Here is a 20,137-nt window from a genome sequence, read left to right on the forward strand (position 1 = left end):
ATTCTCCCCCCTCCCCGTTTCCTCACCTCGCCAGCACCTTCCTTCCTGCCTCCTCATAAGTAGAGAAGGGAGGAATGATTCCCCTTTGTAAAAAGAAAGAAAAAGGGATGCTTTCATTCCCTGCTTGCTGTTTGGTTCTTTTAAGAAAGAAGTGGGGACTCGTTTTCTCTCTCCCCCCCCCCAAAAAAAGCTTGCTAGGCAGCATGCAGACTTCTCTTTCAGCTTTCTTCAAAACTTTTTGCTGAGACTGTCAGTCTCCAGCTTCCCCAACAACCCCTGTAAAAAGTTTTGAAAAAAGCAACTGGGATGCACTCCTTCCTGCCCACTGCCCCCCCAGTGGAGCTTCCCTTAGTCCCCCTTACTAGGTGGTGTGGCAGTGACCTCACCAGCAGTTGGCACAATGCCTTTCATTTTCCTTTTTTGTTAAGGATGAGAGCGTTGCAGCGCAAAGCGCTAGACAGTCGTGCCTGCCATCTTCATTTCCAACAGTCCTACGTGGGCCCAGCTCTCTGGGAAGCAAAAATGGCAGGTATGAGTGGAGCTTTGCTATGCAGTGTGCCCACTCTGTACAACAGGAAATACCTTGGGGGCAACTGCCGCTTCATAGCATACAGTTGTTTGGAAGCCTCTCAGGCTGTGAGACTAGACCAGTGCCCCATCACCCAGCCCTGTCAGTGGCACTGTCAACCGCAAGGAGACTTGCAGAAACTGGGCTACAGCCCTGCTCCTTGAGCTGTTTCATCTCGTGGAAAACCATTGGCCTCTTTAACTGTAGGCTTAATAACCCTCTGTTGCAGGGCTGGGAAACCTGTGGCCCTCCAGATGGTGTTGGACTACAACTCCCATCATTGCGAACCATTGGCCATTTGGCTGGAGCTGATGGGAGCTGGGGTCCACCAAAATGGGAAGGGCCACAGGTTCCCCATCCATGCTTTATTGTAATCTTTAGCTGAGTGGAGGTTAACCCAGGTCCTCTGATGATTCTGAAAAAGAACAAGTAATATAGTTTGTTCTTTCAGGGCTTGGGTCCTCGGCTGAGTTTAGTTTCCTTGGATTTAGCCATTCTGGTCCCTTGAGTTATGTACTAAAGACCTGTATCCTGCCCCAGGGCTTGGTGGGGGACACAGAGAATAATTGCCAGGAGGATTTAAGGCCCTTTCGTATTACCAGATTAATATAAACGAGCCTGTGCATCAGGCTTCCTGAGTTCAAAGCATTTTGCTGAGTGAAATTCATTTCATACATTGCCTTTAATCAAAAGCACTGAGATATGGTATATGTGGATTAATTGTGCTGCTGGTCTTTAATTCCTCCTCTTGTTACATTTCAAGTCATATGAAAGAGAATTTGGGAGACCAAAAATCATTAGTCTGCAGGCATATTGCTGCAAGCAGTAAACTTCTCTTATCTCCTGAGTTAATTGCTGGATGAATTCTTGTGTGGTGTTTTGAACTCTGCCTTTATGCGTTGACTACCTGACATGGAATACTCCTAGCTCTGAGCTGACCTTGCTTCCATTTTTGCAAGAGATCACAGCAAGAGGCAATGTGCCTGCAGGCTAATGATCTTTTTTTAATGTCTCAACTCTCATACAGGAGCAGGAATGAAGACTGGAATTGCCATCCCAGTTTTCTCAATATATAATGCAAACAAAAATATATAAAAGGCAATGTATATAAATAAGTTAGTCATTGGGTATTTTCCCAGCTGAAGAGATCACTTTGTACACAGGAAGAGGATGCTTTATTGGGTATGTGAGTGAGTGAGAGAGAGAGAATCGTGTATCATAAGCTTTCTGTATTTTGATGGAAGGAGATTGGAACTTAGCACTGCATTTCATTATTGCCTGTAGTATGGCAATATAAATAGAGACTGGCATCCAGCACCTGCTTGCTTTTTGGGCTGCTGCTGTTTCCTCGCTTTGTCTTTGTGGTACTCATGCTGCTCCTAAGGCTCTCTTCTAGGCTCTTTACCTGTTTATTTGTAACTACCAGTATTTCCCCTGAGTCTTCTGGCATGCCCAGAGGTGTGGAGGAAAGGACAAAGTCTCATTATTGCTTTTGTGCTGTCCTTTGGATAACCCAGAACATCTCCCAAGTGCAGCATGAAGTCAATGATCAGCCCTGTCTCTGTACCAGGGGTGGCCGGCATGGTGCCCTCTGGATGTTATTGGACTCCAGCTCCCGTCAGCCCCAGCCAGCACAGCCAATGGTCAGGAATCATGAGAGTTTGAATCCAACAGCATCTGGAAGGCACCATGTTTGCCACCTGTGCTCTATCCTGAGTTTGGAACTCAGGAAAGGGATGGGCTCTTGTCTCTGACTTGGCATTGCACTATGGGACTGGGTATTCCCTTTTGTGAGGGTCTGGGATTTACTTCAAGGGAACCTCAGCAGTTGGCAATACATTGGGGTAGTCACAGGAAGTACATGCCACGCCAGGAATAATCACAGAGCTTACAAGTTCACATAATGAGATCAACACCTTGGAGTACCTAGCGACTCTAGTCTGGCTGGCGAGTCTTCCTTCCTTAGATGATGTAGGAACAAGTTGCAACAACAAGGAGTTGAAGCGATCTGAGATCATATAAGCGGACAAGACCTATTCCCTCTGAAAAGAGTTGACTGTTCTTCTTAAGGGACCCTTGCATGATTTTGTATTCTTTAGCTTGTGTGAAGCCGAGGAAAAGGCTGTGCAGCAGGCGCTTGTCTTCTGACTATGAGTAGGGGTCTACATCTTCCTAGCCAGGAAGGCATAGAGGAGGGTCCTGAAGGGCTCCCTCACAGATGTCGCACCAGACCTCTTCCTTGAGTCTGTCTCATGAGACTCCAGGGTCTGGGTCAGGATATGAGGCTTAGAGCAGGGCTGATCTCTGACTTCCCTCTGTGCCTCCAAAGTGCACTGCAAAGTCAGAGACCAGACCCTGTCTGTTTCCCACATTCCAGCCTCAGAGAGGGGGAAAGGAGGGGTGCCAGATCTTGCTTCTCTCCACTTTCTCGGTATTATTGCTGTAAATGTCAGCATTCCTTCAGGCAAATGGCAAAGATGTGCCAGTATCTTCCCAAGGCTTCTGCCCAAGTTTTCTCTCTTTTCCGTCTCCTCTCCCAGCCGTATTTTCTGAAGGTCCCCTTTGAGTCTCCTAGTTTTATTTATTTATTTATATTTAAAACATTTATATACCGCTTAAACATTTGCATGTCTACCTAAATGCAAGCTAGACCAAACCTTCCTGTCCCTGTGGGGTGGTGGTATTGCTATTGTTTTGTTGTTGTTTATTGTTAGGTTTTTGTAATATGTTTTATTTGTTTTGTTTTAGCGTTGTGTAAGTCATTTGGGGACCTTCAGGTATCAAGCGACTAATAAATCTAATCAACAACAACAATAATAATACATCAAACAAACAATAAAATCATCATAAAACCAAGCACTACCTTAAAATGCCTGCTGGAACAAGAAAGTCTTAGTCATATGCCTGAAGTTCAGCACAGAGGGTGCCTGTCTAATCTGTGGTAGGAGAGAGCTCCACAGGCTTGGGCCCACTGCACTGAAAGCACAACTTTTGGTCTTACAAGCCATTCTTGTCAGTAGTTTTTAATGAGTCTGGTTAGTACCATTAGGATATAGGAGGGAAGATGGAGTTCTCTGCAATGGGCAATCATGCTCCATATTTACTGTGTTATTAGGGCCCTTATAGTTTGTAGCTTGTCAAAACCAAAGAATTCAAAACTGATGGACTTTTTTTCTTTTAAATATGGAATGAAAACCATACTGAGTTTAAGTGATAGACTTGGCCATGCTCATACCTACAAAAGAATTCTGATCCACATTGAAACATGGACCCAAAATTCAAGCTTTCATTCAAAAACAAAATAACTTTGAGACATCCTTTATTAGTATTGCTATTAGTTATTTATAAAAACACTTAAAGTTTCCCAGGCACTGTACAAAGATGTTAAAACACAGCTTAACATTCAAATAGACACGGTGCAATAGGAAAAAAACGATGGGGAAGAAATAGAAATAAGCAAATTCATGCACTATTTTTCATAAAGGTACATAATAAACAATAAGCTTTTTTTAAAGGTAGTGGTGGCTAATAAAGGCCCTGAGGTGATACTGATGTTAAATGTCAGTTCCCCAGGCCTTAGATGTTACTGTAGCTGGTGGTGCTGCTGTTCCAAATGCTGCTCCATTAAAGTTATAGGGTGACCATAGGGGAGAATAGCGCGGTACTGAAACGATGCTCTCTGGCAACCCAGATGCAGTAGCAGATATTTTGGTCCATAGAGCGAGCAGGACAGCTTCTTACTTGGACAGCTGGATGAGAGCTTGGAAGTAATTCATTACCTTTTTGAGGAACGAGTGGATAATTCCTTTACATTTTGATTGTAATACAACTAGGAGTAATTTTATTACTTTTGTGGAGTAATTGTAATGTTTCCAGCATTACTTTTGGGCATTACTTGGGGGGGGAAGCAGGGGAAGTCTTCTGCTCCTCTGATTTGTGGATGAAAATCATGCGCCTCAAACTGGGCTTTTGTGCAGCGTTGCTCTTCCCTCATGCTCTGTGGGTGGGTGGGTAGCAGGTGACGGGGGAGGAGGTGGAGAGCGAGACAGGGTGGAGTGGAGAAAACAATTGTTTAAAAAAATGGATGATGGTGGTGAAGAATGGAGTGAAGGGAAAAAGGATCCGAAGGGCAAGAGCATGGATAAAGGAGAAGGAGGCAGCAGTAGAATGGAGATGAAGAACTGTGGAGGTGAAACATGACAACATGTGTGTGGTGTGGGTGTATACTGTGTTTGCACTTGGCGCACAAAGTGGCCTTCACCACCCTCTCTGGCTGCTGTGCTGCATTTGCAGTATTTTAACTTTTTTGCATCTCAGGGGAAAATGTTTGCTTGAGTGAGTGTTCCTTAGTTGGTGGCAGGGCAGGGTCTGGGAGGTGGTTAAGTGAGACAGATTATGCTGGCTGGATGAGTGGGGGCGGTTGCACTTGGTTTGAAGTGCAAAGATCTGAGTAGTGGCCTCAGCCTCCCTCCCCACCACCCTTACCAGTGGAGAGACCACCATTGCTATCTTATGGATAAAAAGAATTATTCTACTACCTCTGTAGGTGTGTGTTTATTTTTAATGTTGTTTTAGGCTACTTAGATGTGTAGCAGCCAAGGCCAGCACCTTGTAGGCATTTTTTTAAAGTAACTGAAATGTAATTGCAGTGATTACTTTCAAGAAAAAGTAAAGTAATCAGTTACTTTCAGAGCGATTGTAATTGCAACGGTAATTACTACTATTTGGGCCATGTAATTGTAACTGTAATTTATTACTTTTTAAAAGTAATCTTCCAAGCTCTGAGCTGGATATTCTGCAGCTCCTTGCTCTTCCTGTTGTCAGGGAAGTTTAGTCTCATACTTTCAAACGTGTTTAGGAATTCTGGTTGTGTTTGTCCCGGTCTTCAATAATAAACATGGAAATTGGATCTATTTACCCTTTGCTGAAGTACAGTTCAGAAGCTGTTCTAAGTCCTTTCCCTCCTGATTGGTAGCATGTTTAGGGTGGGGGGGGATACCTGCCTATTGCCTTTAATCATTCTTATACAAATAGTTTTAGAAACAATCTATTACAGCAGCAATCTATGGCAAGCATACACATAGTGGCTGCATATGGACATTTGTCCATAGCCACACATTACTCCTCTCCTCTTGCACAGAGATCCTGGCTAGCATTGAGCCAGAGTTCCCTGAATTTGGAGGAAGGATGGGATATAAATGTGGCAAATACGTAAATAATTTGACACACAGGCATTTAGATTCAAGTGAGCTATTTCAAGCTTCAACAAAGAAAACACGTTGTGAAATTTCTGCTCATGCAGAACACAATGGGGGAAAAGACTAAGTCAAGAGCAAGGAAGTGGAGGAGAGGGATGCACCCCTTGCCCGGTGTGATGAGTATGACACTTTTGTGGCATGAATAGCTGGCCATTCCAGACAGGTGAAGGCTGTTGTCATCGCCATCCTAGTGAACATTAAGGTTTGAAGCAAAGCTCTCAAGTGGAATATTGCAATAGACTTGCACTTTTTATGAAAAAAGAACATGTTGATCATAGGTCTTGTAAATCCTGTCAACATATCCCTGGCTTACTCCAGGAGTGGGTTCATAGGAGTCACAACCCTTCGTTTTTTAATTGAGAAGGTTAATATCATCTACTTGGTTGCATTCAAAACCACATGGATGTTATGGCAGATGTTCAGAACAAAAAGTGTGACCCACTGATGCTGAGCAAAGCTTAATTTGCATTTTTCCTTGAAGCTTACATAAAGAATATAGAACATGCCACTTCACTCATTTCTGTTAGCTCCAGTGCATGTAACATTTAAGACAGACTTACATGACAGCAATTTTCAATAGTTGATGATGCGAAATGAATACAGTTAGTTTCCCTTAGTCAGTGGGTTTGCTAATCCAGCAGTTCTAAAACACAACAAACATGTGATCTGGCACTTTCTCCTGCATTTAAATTAAAGCCCATTACTATTTACTCTGAATGTCTGTTAGCTAAATGTATTAATGTAGAACACATTCTGACTTGTCCAAAGAATGGAAGTTTCCAGGGCTGAGAAAACGACCCTTGAATTAGAAAATTAGCTCTTCAGAAATGTAGCCAGAGGAGTAATACCTCTTTCTACATAATTGTGTGGAATATGTTCATGTTACTGTTTGAGTGAGTGACACAGAAATAATTGCAAAGTGAAAAACAGAAAAGAACAGTTGTGGACCCCACCCCAGGAGGAGGGCGACCAGGTCAAAGAAAAGGTTTTCCTCCTTTTGCCCTGCCAGTTATCTTCTTAGTGGTCCATCTAATCCAGCATTCTGTTCTCACAATGGCCAACCAGATTCCCTTGGGAAGCCCTCAAGCAGGACCTTGAGCGCTTTCCTTCCTGTGGTTTCCAGCAACTTGTATTCCAAAGCGTAGTTCCTCTGACCATGGAGGCAGGGCATAGCCACCCTGTCTAGTAGCCATTGAAAGCCTTATCCTGTTGTGGAAGAGAGCTGAAAGGGGGTGGATGATCATTTTCCTTCAACCCCTCCTTTGGCCCTGAAGCAAGGAGGGCTTGTACATGCATGCATGCACGCCCGTGCTTGTGTGTGTGTGCGCACGTGCGTGCGTGCTTGTGTGCGCGCCTGTGTGTATGATTTAGGAAGAAAATCTTTCAAAATTGCCCTCTTAGGAAAGTTTCCAACAGGGCTTCTGTACACAGGGGGTACACATTTAAGGAGAGCAGGAGAGTTGATTCCCTGTCCCCACTTATGTTTATTCTCCTGGATCACTTTTTCCTTGGTTGATACATTCAGCCAGAGGCAGTGCTGAAATAGTGTGGTGGTAGAGCAACATGAGCCCCCTTCTCTGGTCTGGATCAAGCCCTTTGCATGAACACCCAATTGCATTGTCATCTCATTGTGATTTCACCCCAAAAGAGAGGGATCTAACATAAACCAGGCCTCCACATGATCAGGTGTGTTCCCGGAGAGCGTAATTCATACTGGAGGGTATCTGGGGAGGGGAGGCTTGTGCTGCTCTGCTACCATGCCGCTTCAGCACTGCAGCCAAATAAATGTATGCAACAGTGCTATATCTGTTTAGCTCACTGATTGTACAAACCAAGTGACTTTTGTTTTGAACTGTCCTGGCTCTTGACCAGAAAAGCAGACTCAGGACTTGGAAGGCTGGGTTTTGTATAAGACTTTATTCCAGAAGTCAGCACAGTGATAAAGCATCAGAACATTCAATGCATATCAGGATACAAAGCAAGTGCAAACTAGGCATGGAAGCAGCAACGAAGAGTTGTCGCAACAACCTTATCACGCCCAGACACTCTAAATAAAAGAGAGATGGGTAGGCACTTTACTTGCCTGAGGTATATCCAGCACTTTCCAGCTTACAAGTGAGGTGAGGACTTCTCCTAGGAAGAGATGCAAATTCTTTTAACTGAAGCTGTCTTTTCTCCAGTCTGTGCAGCCTTGAAAAACTGTTATTTCAGGCTCTGACAAACAATCCTCATTTTTATCTCTCTGGAAGAGTCCATTGGTTCATTAGAGTCTGTCTGTTCAAAGACTAAGTCTGGGCTGCTAATGATGATTCTTCTCGCTCTGTCACAGGCAAAGGGGGGTTACTGACATTAGTAGACTCCCCTGTGATTTCCCCAACTCTTCTGTAACATCTACAAACCCCACTCCATTCTCCCAATCCTGCCAAGCATTCTCCATGGGGCCTATGACATAAACAAATAAAATGGGCCTGTGCGTTACGTATGCAAGCCGAAGGCACAAATCCCAAGAAAAGGGTGCTTGTGACAGTCCAGCGTGTATAATACTACAGTGATTGTAATCTACACAAAAGGGGAGGGGAACCACAAGAAATGCTCTTTACTTCTGCTGCTTTCTGCCATTTTTGAGTATGTCCAAGAATGGGCCTTCAAGCCTTGCTGAATCTCTGCATGTGTACACACACACTATTAAAAAGCTAAAATGGTGCCTATCAATATATTGGAGGTTGCATACAGAAAACCATGGAGTCTGGCATATTAAAGTCACATGCAAAATCATTTTCAGATTTTGCCATGTTGCTATTAATTGACTGAAATGTTTAGGTTTTCATGAAAATGCACAGTTTTCCATTAAAAGAATGGAACTGGCAGTTAAGACAACCTGTTATGTTGCTGCTGCTTATGTTGTCAGAAGCCTTGAACTTTTTTTTTAAGCGCAAAGTCAGGGTATAAAAGCTTTTATAAATGTTATTATTATTTAGGGTGCAATCCAACTGCTATTTAAACCAGGCTGAGGGGAGTTGGATATAGCAGGGCTTAGTCAAGCTCTGCTGGCAGAAGTCCCTCATCCCAGCTTTGGACCCTGCTGGTTCAGCTGGGGGTCCACCAGGGAAGCCCAGACTGGTGGAAGGGGAGCCAACAGAAGCCGGCGGAATGCCTGAAGAAAGGGCATTTCAGAGGCATGTTGGAGGAGGGGCCAAGGGGGGAGACTTATGTTCCTTATGTTCGGAATGCTCCTGCAGGTCCTGATACAGGCAAAAGTTAGGCTGGGAAAAAGGTCAGTCTAAGAAAATAATTGCAATGGAAGTCAATGGAGAGTGCTTACTCTGCAGTGGAAGTCAATGGGGAGTGTATTTGTGAAAGCCAGCATTTACTTTCCGGTCTGTGCGGGCAGCTATGGGCTCACCCAGCCCAGAGGCTTCCGAATGGCAGTTGAATGCCGCAGACCTTCCTGCTGGCTCGTCTTGCACCAGCACCCCTTCGGCTGGCTTTCCCTGAGTTGGATTGCTCTGCCTATTATTCATTAGTTTGCCCTCTGGAGCAGATTGTGGGGAAGATGCGAGCAGCTGCAAGGGAGAGAGGAAAGGGAAGTGTCATTTGCGCAAGGTGAATTTTGTTGTGTAAGTGGGACACCACACTTTTTTCTGCAAGTAGAAAAGAAGAACCTAACTTAATCCTAACTCTTTGACAAAAAGATTCTTCTCATTCTCTATTTTCAGCCTTCCACTTGAAATGAACAGCAACACCTATTCCAATGGAATCTTTTCAACCCAGTGTATTCTTCCCATGCAATCTGCTGTTTAGTATCGATTGTTTCTACAGCTTGGAGTAGAATCATTATGGTGAAATACTGTGCTGCATATAACTGCAACAATTCAGACACAAAGTTAAATAGGAAGCAAGGAATAACTTTTCACAGGTAAGCGAACATCCTGGGCATAGTGTAAACTCAGATCTTTTATTAATTATAATTATTATGTATTATTGCAGACAGATTATTATTTATTTCATAGACAATTAGGCATCTGCCCATAGGAATGAATGCTTTAGAGAAACATGTTGTTCATAATATCCAGGAATAAATAGTATCCAGGAATAATACTCCAGATCCTGTTGCAAGTTTTGGAAATATTTAAGTTAGGATGACCTGCCACATCTCCTATGCATGAAATTACACAAGAATGTGATTTATGCAAGAGCAAAAAATGTATTGTTGTGAAAGTCTTATTTTTAACTGCATGTGTTAGTATGAGCATGGGGCAGTATTCCATGAGGAACACTATGGAAGGATGTATGGAAAGAACATGAAGCTGGAATGAAAAAAATCTCATTTTTTCACAAAAAAGGATCTGTCCACCAGAAGCTCACTACAATATACCATCTTTCCAGCGGAATCCAACTGGACCCTTATTTATTAATTTATGTAATTTAATTTATATCCCACCTTTCCTCCCAAAGGATCCCAGGATGGCAGACACATTTACAACAACAACAGTTAATCATAGAATCATAGAGTTGGAAGGGGCCTTGCTCACAGCAGGAAATCCACAGCCAGAGCATCTCCCGCAGATAGCTGTCCAGCCTCTGCTTGAAGACATCCAGCGAAGGGGATCCCACCACCTCCCTAGGCAGTCGGTTCCATTGCCGAACTGCCCTTACTGTCAAGAAGTTCCTTCTAATGTCCAGTCTGAATCTACGCTCCTGCAACTTAAAACCATTAGACCTAGTCCTACCCTCTGGGGCAGCAGAGAACAAATCTGTACCCTCCTCTATCTGACAGCCCTTCAGGTACTTAAAGAGTGTAATCATGTCACCCCTCAGCCTTCTCTTCACCAGACTGAACATGCCAAGTTCCTTCAACCTTTCCTCATAAGACTTGTTCTCCATACCGGCTATCATCCTTGTTGCCCTCTTCTGAACCCGCTCTAACTTGTCTATATCTTTCTTAAAATGAGGCGCCCAGAACTGAATGCAGTATTCCAGATGAGGCCTGACTAATGCAGAATATAGTGGGACTATTACTTCCCTCAACCTGGAAACTATAGCTCTGTTTATGCATCCCAAAACCGCGTTTGCCTTTTTTGCCGCAGCATCACACTGCTGGGTCATGTTCAACTTGCGATCCACTACAATTCCAAGGTCCTTCTCACACGCACTACTGCTAAGCCGGGTATTTCCCATCCTGTACCCATGCATTTTGTTTTTGTGGCCTAAATGCAGAATCCTGCATTTGTCTTTATTGAATGTCATTTTATTAATTTCAGCCCAATTTTCAAGTCTATCCAGGTCCCTTTGGATTTTATTCCTGTCTTCCATTGTGTTAGCTATTCCTCCCAGTTTCGTATCATCTGCAAACTTCATAAGGCTTCCCTCCACCCCATCATCTAAGTCATTGATAAAAATGTTGAAGAGTATCGGCCCCAGGACAGAGTATTTTCTACATGTATGTGTATATGTATTTGAAAGATTTTATATTCCATCTTTCCACTGAATATAGGCATGGTAGCCATGTGTCATTCATGGATGTCCATTTTTGATGAAAGGGATCGTAGACCAAGCTCTGCTCTTAAATGGGCCAATGGAACCCCTTGGGGCAGCCCCAGGACCTGCTTCATAAACTTGTTTTGGAGGACCTCTAACGTATGTTTAGCCGAACCCCCCCACAGCTCTACCCCGTATAAAATTTTGGCCTCAAAGACTTTGAGCATCGGATTAATTAATTGCCCTCCTCAAGTGTAAAAAAACCTTCTAACCTGGCCAGTTACTCTGGCACATGAAAGTTTAGTTACCTCTAGATGGTACTTCCACGAGAGATTGTCACTAAAACACAGATCCAAATATTTTTAAAAATGCACCTGTTCCAGCTGATGCCCATTAAGGGCCCAATTGGACTTAGCGTATCTTAGATACTGGCGGAGGTTATCCAGTATGGATGACTGTTCTCTCCCCAAACTTTGCTGGAACGAACAACATAGGATCGGGGGCTGGGCCCAACTGTGCCAAGAAAAATTAAAGCTATATGACCTTACCCTGGGAAAGTACCTAAGTTTAAATCAGTCTGACCTCCGGAACTGGGTCTTTGACCATGACGCATGCCAAGACCGGGCAACAATTGCGGTAGCTCCTTTCTCCCCCTGGTTCCCCCTACTCAAGCCTAACCACACTAAACCACAATACTTTGATGTGTTGACGAGCGTCCACCTGTGTAGAGCGTTCACGGAACTTAGATTCCAAGTGATGCCCTCGGCTTACCTTGAAGGGAGATGCCTGGGAATCTCAATCAAGGAGCGGAGATGTGTTTTTGGTTGTAATCAGATAGAGGATATTGTTCATTACCTTCTATACTGTCCCTTGTATGAGGAACCCAGAAGAAAATTTCTGGCCATCTATACCTGTTCACACTGGGGGAATCACCCCCAGGAATTGCTAGTAGAGTTACTAGCTGATAATTATAAACAAATTACAGTCACAGAGGCTAATTTCACCCTAGCTGCTAGAAAGCTGAGGGCGAGTTATATTAAGTCCCTTACAGACAGGTGCCCGCTGTAATATTGTATTCCCCTCAGTTTCCCTGAAGTTTATCTGTTTGCTTATTTTATCTTTTCTGTATTTGCAAAGGCCTATGGCTATACGCAATAAAGTTGATTCATTCATTCATGGATGTCATTCCAAGTTAGAGAGTGGCAGAAGGCAGATTGCGATCTACTGGTAGATCTCTGGGTGATTCACAGTAGATCAGCAAGGATTTCTGGCTTTCAATTGTCTAATCATACCAACATATTAAAGGTTTTCTGCCTACCCTAAATTAGACTGCTAAAGGAAATGCTTGGGAGAAAACAGGAGTGGATTTTTGTCCTGGGCTATGCATGCCTTTCATTCTTAAAATATGTCGTTCCTCCTGATCCACTGTTTTGCACCCAGGTCTAGTTGGTGGACCTCAGGGCTCTAGTAAAAAATAAAATAAAGGAAATTATGTAAGCCTACAATCTGTCCACCTTTTTCTAAACATTGCCACAGAGCAACATTTTACACTGAAATCAGTTCTGAAAGAATAAAAGCCAGCTAACTTCTGTTTAGAGAGCCAATGTGGTATAGTGGTTAAGGTGCTGGACTACAACTTGGGAGACCAGGGTTCAAATCCGCACTGGGTGACCTTGGGCCAGTCACTGCCTCTCAGCCTCAGAGGAAGGCAATGGTAAACCCCCTCTGAATACTGCTTACCATGAAAACCCTATTCATAGGATCGCCATAAGTCAGAATTGACTTGAAGGCAGTCCATTTCCATTTTCAACTTCTGTTTACTTCAGTAGTTATGCAAAGCTATTTACTGATGTTCTAAGATTGCTGTTCAAGGTGCCCAGAAAATGCTTCACTATGCTGCTCCAATTGTTAAGGGTGTGCAAGACTCCTCTCACACACACACACACACACACACACATGCAGGTGATTAAAAATTAGGAAGATGAAATTCAGATTACATATGCAAAATGTGCGAGTATTCTGTGCACAATGCTTTAAAACGAGTATATTTACTTTATAGATGGGGAAAAAGGAAGTTCCTTCTGCACAATTCAGGCCTTCGACTGCCTATTCGTTACATGCTCTCTTACTCATTTTTTTACTCAGAAGTAAGTCTAATTGAGTTCAATGGGACATACTCCAAGGTAAGTTGTGTATAGGACTGGAGCTTTACTGACCCAAATGTGTTGGGCTTTTGTGTGTTTACACTAGTAACCACATGACCTGCTGTAGTAGTGTACATAAAACTATCTGTATTTTTGTTCAAGTAAGGCTATCTGTTTGTAATCTTATCCCAAGAATGCTGTGGTGTTTTTTAACAAGGTTTCCCAAGGATAACACGAGAAAGCAAGAATGGGCCACAGCAGTTCATCGAGCTGACCCTGTCAGTGGCAGTCTTTGGATGCCATCTGAATGGGACATGATTTGTTCCCAGCATTTTAACCCAGAGTGCTTCAGAGAAATTAATGGCAAGAAGTTTCTCAAAGAAGGAAGTTGTCCTTCCATATTTTCCTTTCCTGACGCTTTTAAGGTACATAAGATTTGTGTGAAATTCTAACTGCATTATACACACTTTGTTTGTTACTAATGCTCAGTTTTGGTGGACAGTTTGACAGATACGATTTTTAAGCATGTTATTGCATTGTTGTACCAGTCTCTTTTTAAGCGTAATATAGGGTTGGGTGTCCAGCCCATTCCAAATTGAGTTATACTTCCCTGGAAGGACCAGAATCATCACTTTGGGATACTCCTGGATGCTCAGATAGTGGAGCAGTTAAACCCTTACCTGGAGAAGACAGGTCTGGCCACAGTTATGCATGCCTTGATCACATCCAGATTAGGCTGAAGCTGATGAGAATTATAGTACAAAACATCTGGAGTACATCAGGTTGAAGAACACTGGATAACTGCAATGCACTCTATGTGGGCCTGCCCTTAAGTGTTTGGAAACTTCAACTAGTGCAAAATTCAGCAGAGTGTTACAGGACGCAATTCTAAATGCTAGTTATTACCTATAAAGCCCTGAATGCTTGGGACCAGTGTATTTGCAGGACTGTATCTTCTCCCTACTCCCCCATAAGACCGCCTGCCCACTGTGTTCATCATTTGAGCCTTTGCTCCATTTCCCTTTGTCTTCAGAGGCTCAGGTGGACAGGTGGATGAGATATGGGGCAGAGCCTTTGGATGCTGTCCATGACACTGCCAAGACTGTGGAGCTTCCTCTTGAAGCCCGCTTAGATCCCTCTGTACTGGCCTTCAGGTGAATAGTGAAGATATTCCTGTTTGGCAAGGTGTTGGGTCTTAATTTTTGTTTATCCTGCTGTTACGGATTGTGTTACTGTTAATTTTAGCTGTTATTAATTATATTTCATTATTATGATTTTACTGTATTTTTTAAAATTGTTGTGAGTTTCTTTGAGAGGTCTTGTTTTCAAAAGATGGAATAGAATACTTTTCAAATAAATAAATATCCCATTCAGATAGCAAAAATTAATCATGATGCCGCCTTGCTCTTACTGACTTGAAAAATCAAAACATTTTCAGTTTCAAATGTGTTTGATTATTGTGGAGAAAACTTCACAAATCTTGCTTTAATACCTTTGTTGTACTCAGAGTGAAATTGTTAGCATGTTTTCAATTTCTTTTGACTTCCTGTACCTGTTCCTTGTTACCTAGAAAATACACACTCCAAAGAAAGCCAGAAAGAACTCCAAATGGCTTGGAGCATTTGACCTTACTCTTGTCCAGGCAAATGTTAGCAAAAATGAAAACTGCAGTCAGCAGATCACACAAAAAGTAAGCAAAATGCCAAAATAAATTATTTGCTTTGTGGATATTAGCTACGTACCATTACTTTAATGGAAAGTTAAACTACTATATAAATTGTAATTTACTTCTAGCTAGCCTTATTGTGGTAATTGGTGTGTATTCAGTGTACTGCAGGGAAAATTGCTATTCCCTGCAATTTTAAATTGCTGCTAAATTCCCATTGATTTCAATGGATGTTGATTACACCAATCTTTGCACATGTGGAATTTATAGCGAGGCAGTGTTTGTGCGCAGAGAACTATTTCAGATAGTGTTGGACTCAAAATATATTGAGCCAAATTTCATAAATTGTTTTTCACATAAGGGGCATCCAGTTACTGTTTGTCATACTCAGCCTCAAAATATCTATGTTGATGATTCAGTGGTCATTCAGATTTGTGGCCATCTTTCTTGTTGCATTTGAGGGATAAGACCCATGCTTAGAAGCATCATAATATTGGCACTTCCATATATTTCTTTGTGTTGGAAAGAAGATTCATATACTACACATTTTTCTTCCAAGACAGGTGTATGTATCGCAGCTGCAATGTTATATTTTAGGAACATAGGAAGTCAAATCATTGGTCTGTCTAGCTCAGTATTGTTTACACTGACTGGCAGTGGCTCTCCAGGGTTTCAGGCAGGAGTCTCTCTCAAACCTACCTGGAGATGCTGGGGCTGAACTTGGGACCTTCTGCATGCAAGGCAGGTCCTCTACTAGTGAGCCATGGCCTTTCCTTTCCAGGTCTAAGATCGTATTTTGAGAAGTAACCCTGATTTCTTCCTGCTAGAGAAAATAAAGAAAAGGAAGAGAACCAGGGAAATGAATAACTATCTTTTAAAACCTAGCAAAGCAGGAGCCTTGAAGAGTTACTATCCTGTCAAGGATTTAACTAGTTTTGTTGGTTTTTGTAGGCAACAGCTAATGGCTCAGAGAAGTCACTCGAAAGCAAAGAGCACAAAGTGGATCTGTATAGCCCCGCTGAGGAGTATAATACAAAGTACACCCTCACAGTAAGTATGAAAACAATAACTCTGTCAAAAGTCTTGCTCAGGCTCTTCTGATGCTAAGTGTTAAGTTCAGAAACAATTGCTTTAAGGTAGATTTTGGCCCAATCCTGAAATCTGTGCTGCAGATTAAATCTTTAATGAAGTATGAGATACAAGTGTATCAGGACATTCAACAAGATATAAAGCTTTACATTAAAGATGTTTAAACCTGAGGACTAGAAAGTGGCCAGTGTAACACCAATCTTTAAAAAGGGATCTGGAGGGATCCTGGAAATTATAGGCCAGTTAGCTTAACATCTGTCTTGGGGAAACTGGTAGAAAGTATTGTTAAAGATAAAATAAACAAGCACACAGAAGAATGAGCCTTGCTGAATCAGAACCAGCATGGTTTCTTCAAGGGTAAGTCCTCATTAACCTGTAAGAGTTCTTTGAGAGTGTCAACAAGCATATAGATAGAGGTCATCTATGGGGAAGACACAATCTACTTGGTCTTTCAGAAAGCTTTCAACAAGGTACCTCACCAAAGACCCCTGCGTAATCTTAGCAGTCATAGAATAAGAGGAGAGGTCCTCTTGTGGATCAGGAATTGGTTAATAAGCAGGAAGCAGAGAGTAGGAATAAATGGACAGGTCTCCCAATGGAGGGCTGTAGAAAGTGGAGTCCCCCAAGGATCGGTATTGGGACCTGTGCTTTTTAACTTTTTCATAAATGATCTAGAGTTAGAGGTAAGCAGTGAGGCGGCCACATTTACCGATGATACTAAATTGTTCAGGGTTGTTAAAACAAAAAGTGATTATGAAGAGATCCCAACGGTAATGTAGTGGCAAATGTAGAAGTCCAGGGTCCCTTCATGAGTCATCAGGATTGGCCCCACAGGCCAAATTTGACAGGTGATTGGGGGCATCCACCTGTCAATCACATGACATCCTTTTCCAACCCACTTATCAAAACACCTTGCAGGGGGTTCCTAAGCCACGACATCTTGCTGGCAATCCGGTGCTTGGAAATCGCTGCACATGGGGCATTGCTCTGTGTTTCCCAAAGCACCAAGCAGAGACCTAGCGAAGTGGTTGTTTCTCCCCTCCCCATGGGGGTGGGGACAAAGAAGCTGGTATTTTACAGGCATTGCTGCCTGCAAGAAAGGTCCCTCTCACAGCTGATCTGCAAAAAGCAGGTTTCTTCCCCCTGTGCTTTGCATAGCAGCTGAGAGAAGGACTTGTCTTACACATGATGCCTGTGAAATACAAGGGGTACTGCTTAACAAGTGTTTCTCCTTGCACAGACTCACTGCAGCCAACATGGAGGGTGTGTGGGGAGAGACAGAGGGCTAGGAAGAGTGGGTGGAGAGTGAGGTGAGGTGGCATTTCCTCATAAAGAAGGGGGCAAAGGAAGGCTGCCGAAAGGGAGAAGGAAGGGTGCCTGTAAAACACAAGGGGAATTGCTTGAAAAGCAGTTTTTTCCCCTTCGATTGTGTTTTTTGCAGATTGTCTGTGAGGGGGAGAGAGTCTCACAGAGGGTGGGGGGAAGACAGAAGGAGCAAAGAGCTAAGAAGAATGAGACTACCGTTGTTTTTCAAGGGGAAGAACCCTGCTTGTTGTAGATCAGCTGTGAGAAGAAGTTCTGTCTCATGCAGTGTCTGTAAAATACCCCCACTCCTCTTAGTCCTTTGTCTTCCCCCCCTCCACTTTCTCCCAGACAATCTGCAAAAAGCACCATTGAGGGAGAAAAAAATGCTTTACAAGCAATGCACCTTGTATTTTACAAGCAGCCTTCCTTCTTTCAGCCTGCCTTCCTTCATCCCCCTTCTCTGTGAGAAAATGCTGCTTTGCCTCACTCTTAGCCCCATCCTCCCTCCCTCCCCAGTGCAGATGTCTTCACTTACCCTCCGCGTTGGCTGCTGTGGGTCTGTGTGGGACTGTTTGAAAGCCCCTCATTTTAGTAAGATTCTGATGCAAACTCCCTCTTAAATCAAACTTGGCTATCCTTCCTCTTCTCAGTAAACTTCCCACTCTTAACTCCTGTTGACTCTCTCCCTCCTTGTGTTTCTCTCCTCCCCACAACAATAGATGGTGGGAGCCAATTAGCATGCAAGGAGATTCATACTGACTGCTGATTAGCTGTAGTGACTCCTAACCTTGCTGGATTCCCTGGCTCGCCTAAGACAAGCCGAAAGGGCGTCACTTTTAAGTGCAAGCATACACTCCGTGGTCAGGAATTGCGGTGGCTTGGACTTCCGGGAAGGGTGACTTAGCCTGTGCCTGCTTTTGAGACGGGCTCCTGCCTCAAAAGAAGCTTATTCAGATATATCAGTCAGTTTTTTCTTTTTTTTTGACTGATTAAACTTCTCCCGGGTAGGGAGAAACGAAGAGATTAACCTCAAAGCCTATTTTTGTTGGGACGACCAGATCTCATTAATTTATGGGACGAGGTCCAGCCGACGAAGGTGGGACGGATTTTCAACAGCAAGCTCTATCTGTTAAAGCGAACGTTCATCTTATCTTCTAAGAGAGAACGCACTAACAGGCAAGCACCCTTCTTTCTATATTTTTCTTTTACTTGACTTAAATTGTTGCTGTTTAAAAGAGATTTGCCAGATTGATCGGTTTTTGACATCTCACTGGGGAGCCATAACTTCTCTCTGCTACGCACTAATTAATAGCTTATCTCTGTTTTTGTTGCAAAAAGCTGTCCTGGATTTGCATTCTAAAGATATACACAGAAGAGGGATTTCTATTCCAGATTTTTATTTTGAAGAATATTATACTGTCTGAGACTACTCTCTTTTTGGTCTATTTTATTTTGACGAATCTGTTTCTTGACGACTGCCATTAATTGTTTCGATCCTGGGAACTGCATTTTGTTTATTTAACTATGGAGAGATAAGGCTGTCTGCTCTGTTTATACTGTGATGTCACCAAGTTTGGAGTATTAACCCAATTGTTGCTGAAATAAGAAGTGGTTTTCCTATATTTTTCTTTTAAAATGGCAATTAAGAAAGTGGCTGAGAATCTGGAAATAACTATGTTTCAGAAAATAATGGATGAGATTGAGATAACGAAACAAAACCTGCGACAGGGTTGTAAGGAGCTGAAAATTGAATTGAGTAAAATGACGCAGGAGATTAAAGATATAGGGGTCCCTGTGAGAGAGGTGACCCTGGAAGGGGTCCCTGTGAGAGAGGAGACCCCGGAGATTGGAACAAACGTGGAACAGGAAAACGATTTGGAGTCTATGGACTTTAGAAATAAAATCTATTGTTTGGAGACACAGGAGATTAAAGACATAGGGGTCCTTGTGAGAGAGGAGACCCTGGAGACTGGAACAGGGGTCCCTGTGAGAGAGGAGACCCTGGAGACTGGAACAGGGGTCCCTGTGAGAGAGGAGACCCCGGAGATTGGAACAAACGTGGAACAGGAAAAAGATTTGGAGTCTATGGACTTTAGAAATAAAATCTATTGTTTGGAACTCAATGTTATCTCTGAAGAAATTAATGAAGATTCTAGAGATAAAGTTATCAATGGCATGGATAATCTTCTGGACTGGAATGATGTGATGGAGCCCAATATAGAGAAAATTTATGGAATTAACTGCAGCCATGTAACAATGGAAAAACTTTCAAGAGATGACCCAGTGTATTTTGAAAAAAAGAACAGAGATATGATTTTACAGCAGTATTTCAGCAACCTATTCAGAATGGATGGCAAGAAAATATTTGGGATAGAGGTAATTCCCATCAGACTCTTACTATATGACTATGGCTTTGACAGCAAGATTATTATGGAATACTGATAATGGAAGATTGGATACTGAAATTACTGGACTTAACAAGACTACTGAAGATGGAAGATGGAAAATGGAATTAATAGGGATAATAGAACAATGGCTACTGAAATTACTGAACCTAACAGATTCTGATGTGATGGATTAATTGAAATGTTTATTTTGACTATGGTTATGACAATAAGATTATCATAAT

General features: G+C 42.7%; 1 protein-coding gene across 3 annotated transcripts in view; it reads left to right on the forward strand.

Annotated features, from left to right (window-relative positions):
- Positions 1 to 20,137, forward strand: part of LOC133380787 (THAP domain-containing protein 7-like) — a 41,739-nt gene that overhangs the window by 15,883 nt on the left and 5,719 nt on the right. For 2 of the 3 annotated variants that reach the window (XM_061618793.1, XM_061618803.1), the window contains exons 2-5: positions 9,543 to 9,742; positions 13,666 to 13,873; positions 15,019 to 15,138; positions 16,066 to 16,164. In XM_061618793.1, the coding sequence (XP_061474777.1) occupies positions 9,663 to 9,742; positions 13,666 to 13,873; positions 15,019 to 15,138; positions 16,066 to 16,164 (507 nt within the window). In that variant the 5' untranslated portion in view covers positions 9,543 to 9,662. Of the gene's footprint in view, positions 1 to 9,542; positions 9,743 to 13,665; positions 13,874 to 15,018; positions 15,139 to 16,065; positions 16,165 to 18,227; positions 18,679 to 20,137 lie in introns of those variants that run through there. The other variant, XM_061618811.1, reaches the window with a different exon arrangement.

Source organism: Rhineura floridana, chromosome 1 (assembly GCF_030035675.1).
Source record: "Rhineura floridana isolate rRhiFlo1 chromosome 1, rRhiFlo1.hap2, whole genome shotgun sequence".
NCBI lineage: Eukaryota > Metazoa > Chordata > Lepidosauria > Squamata > Rhineuridae > Rhineura > Rhineura floridana.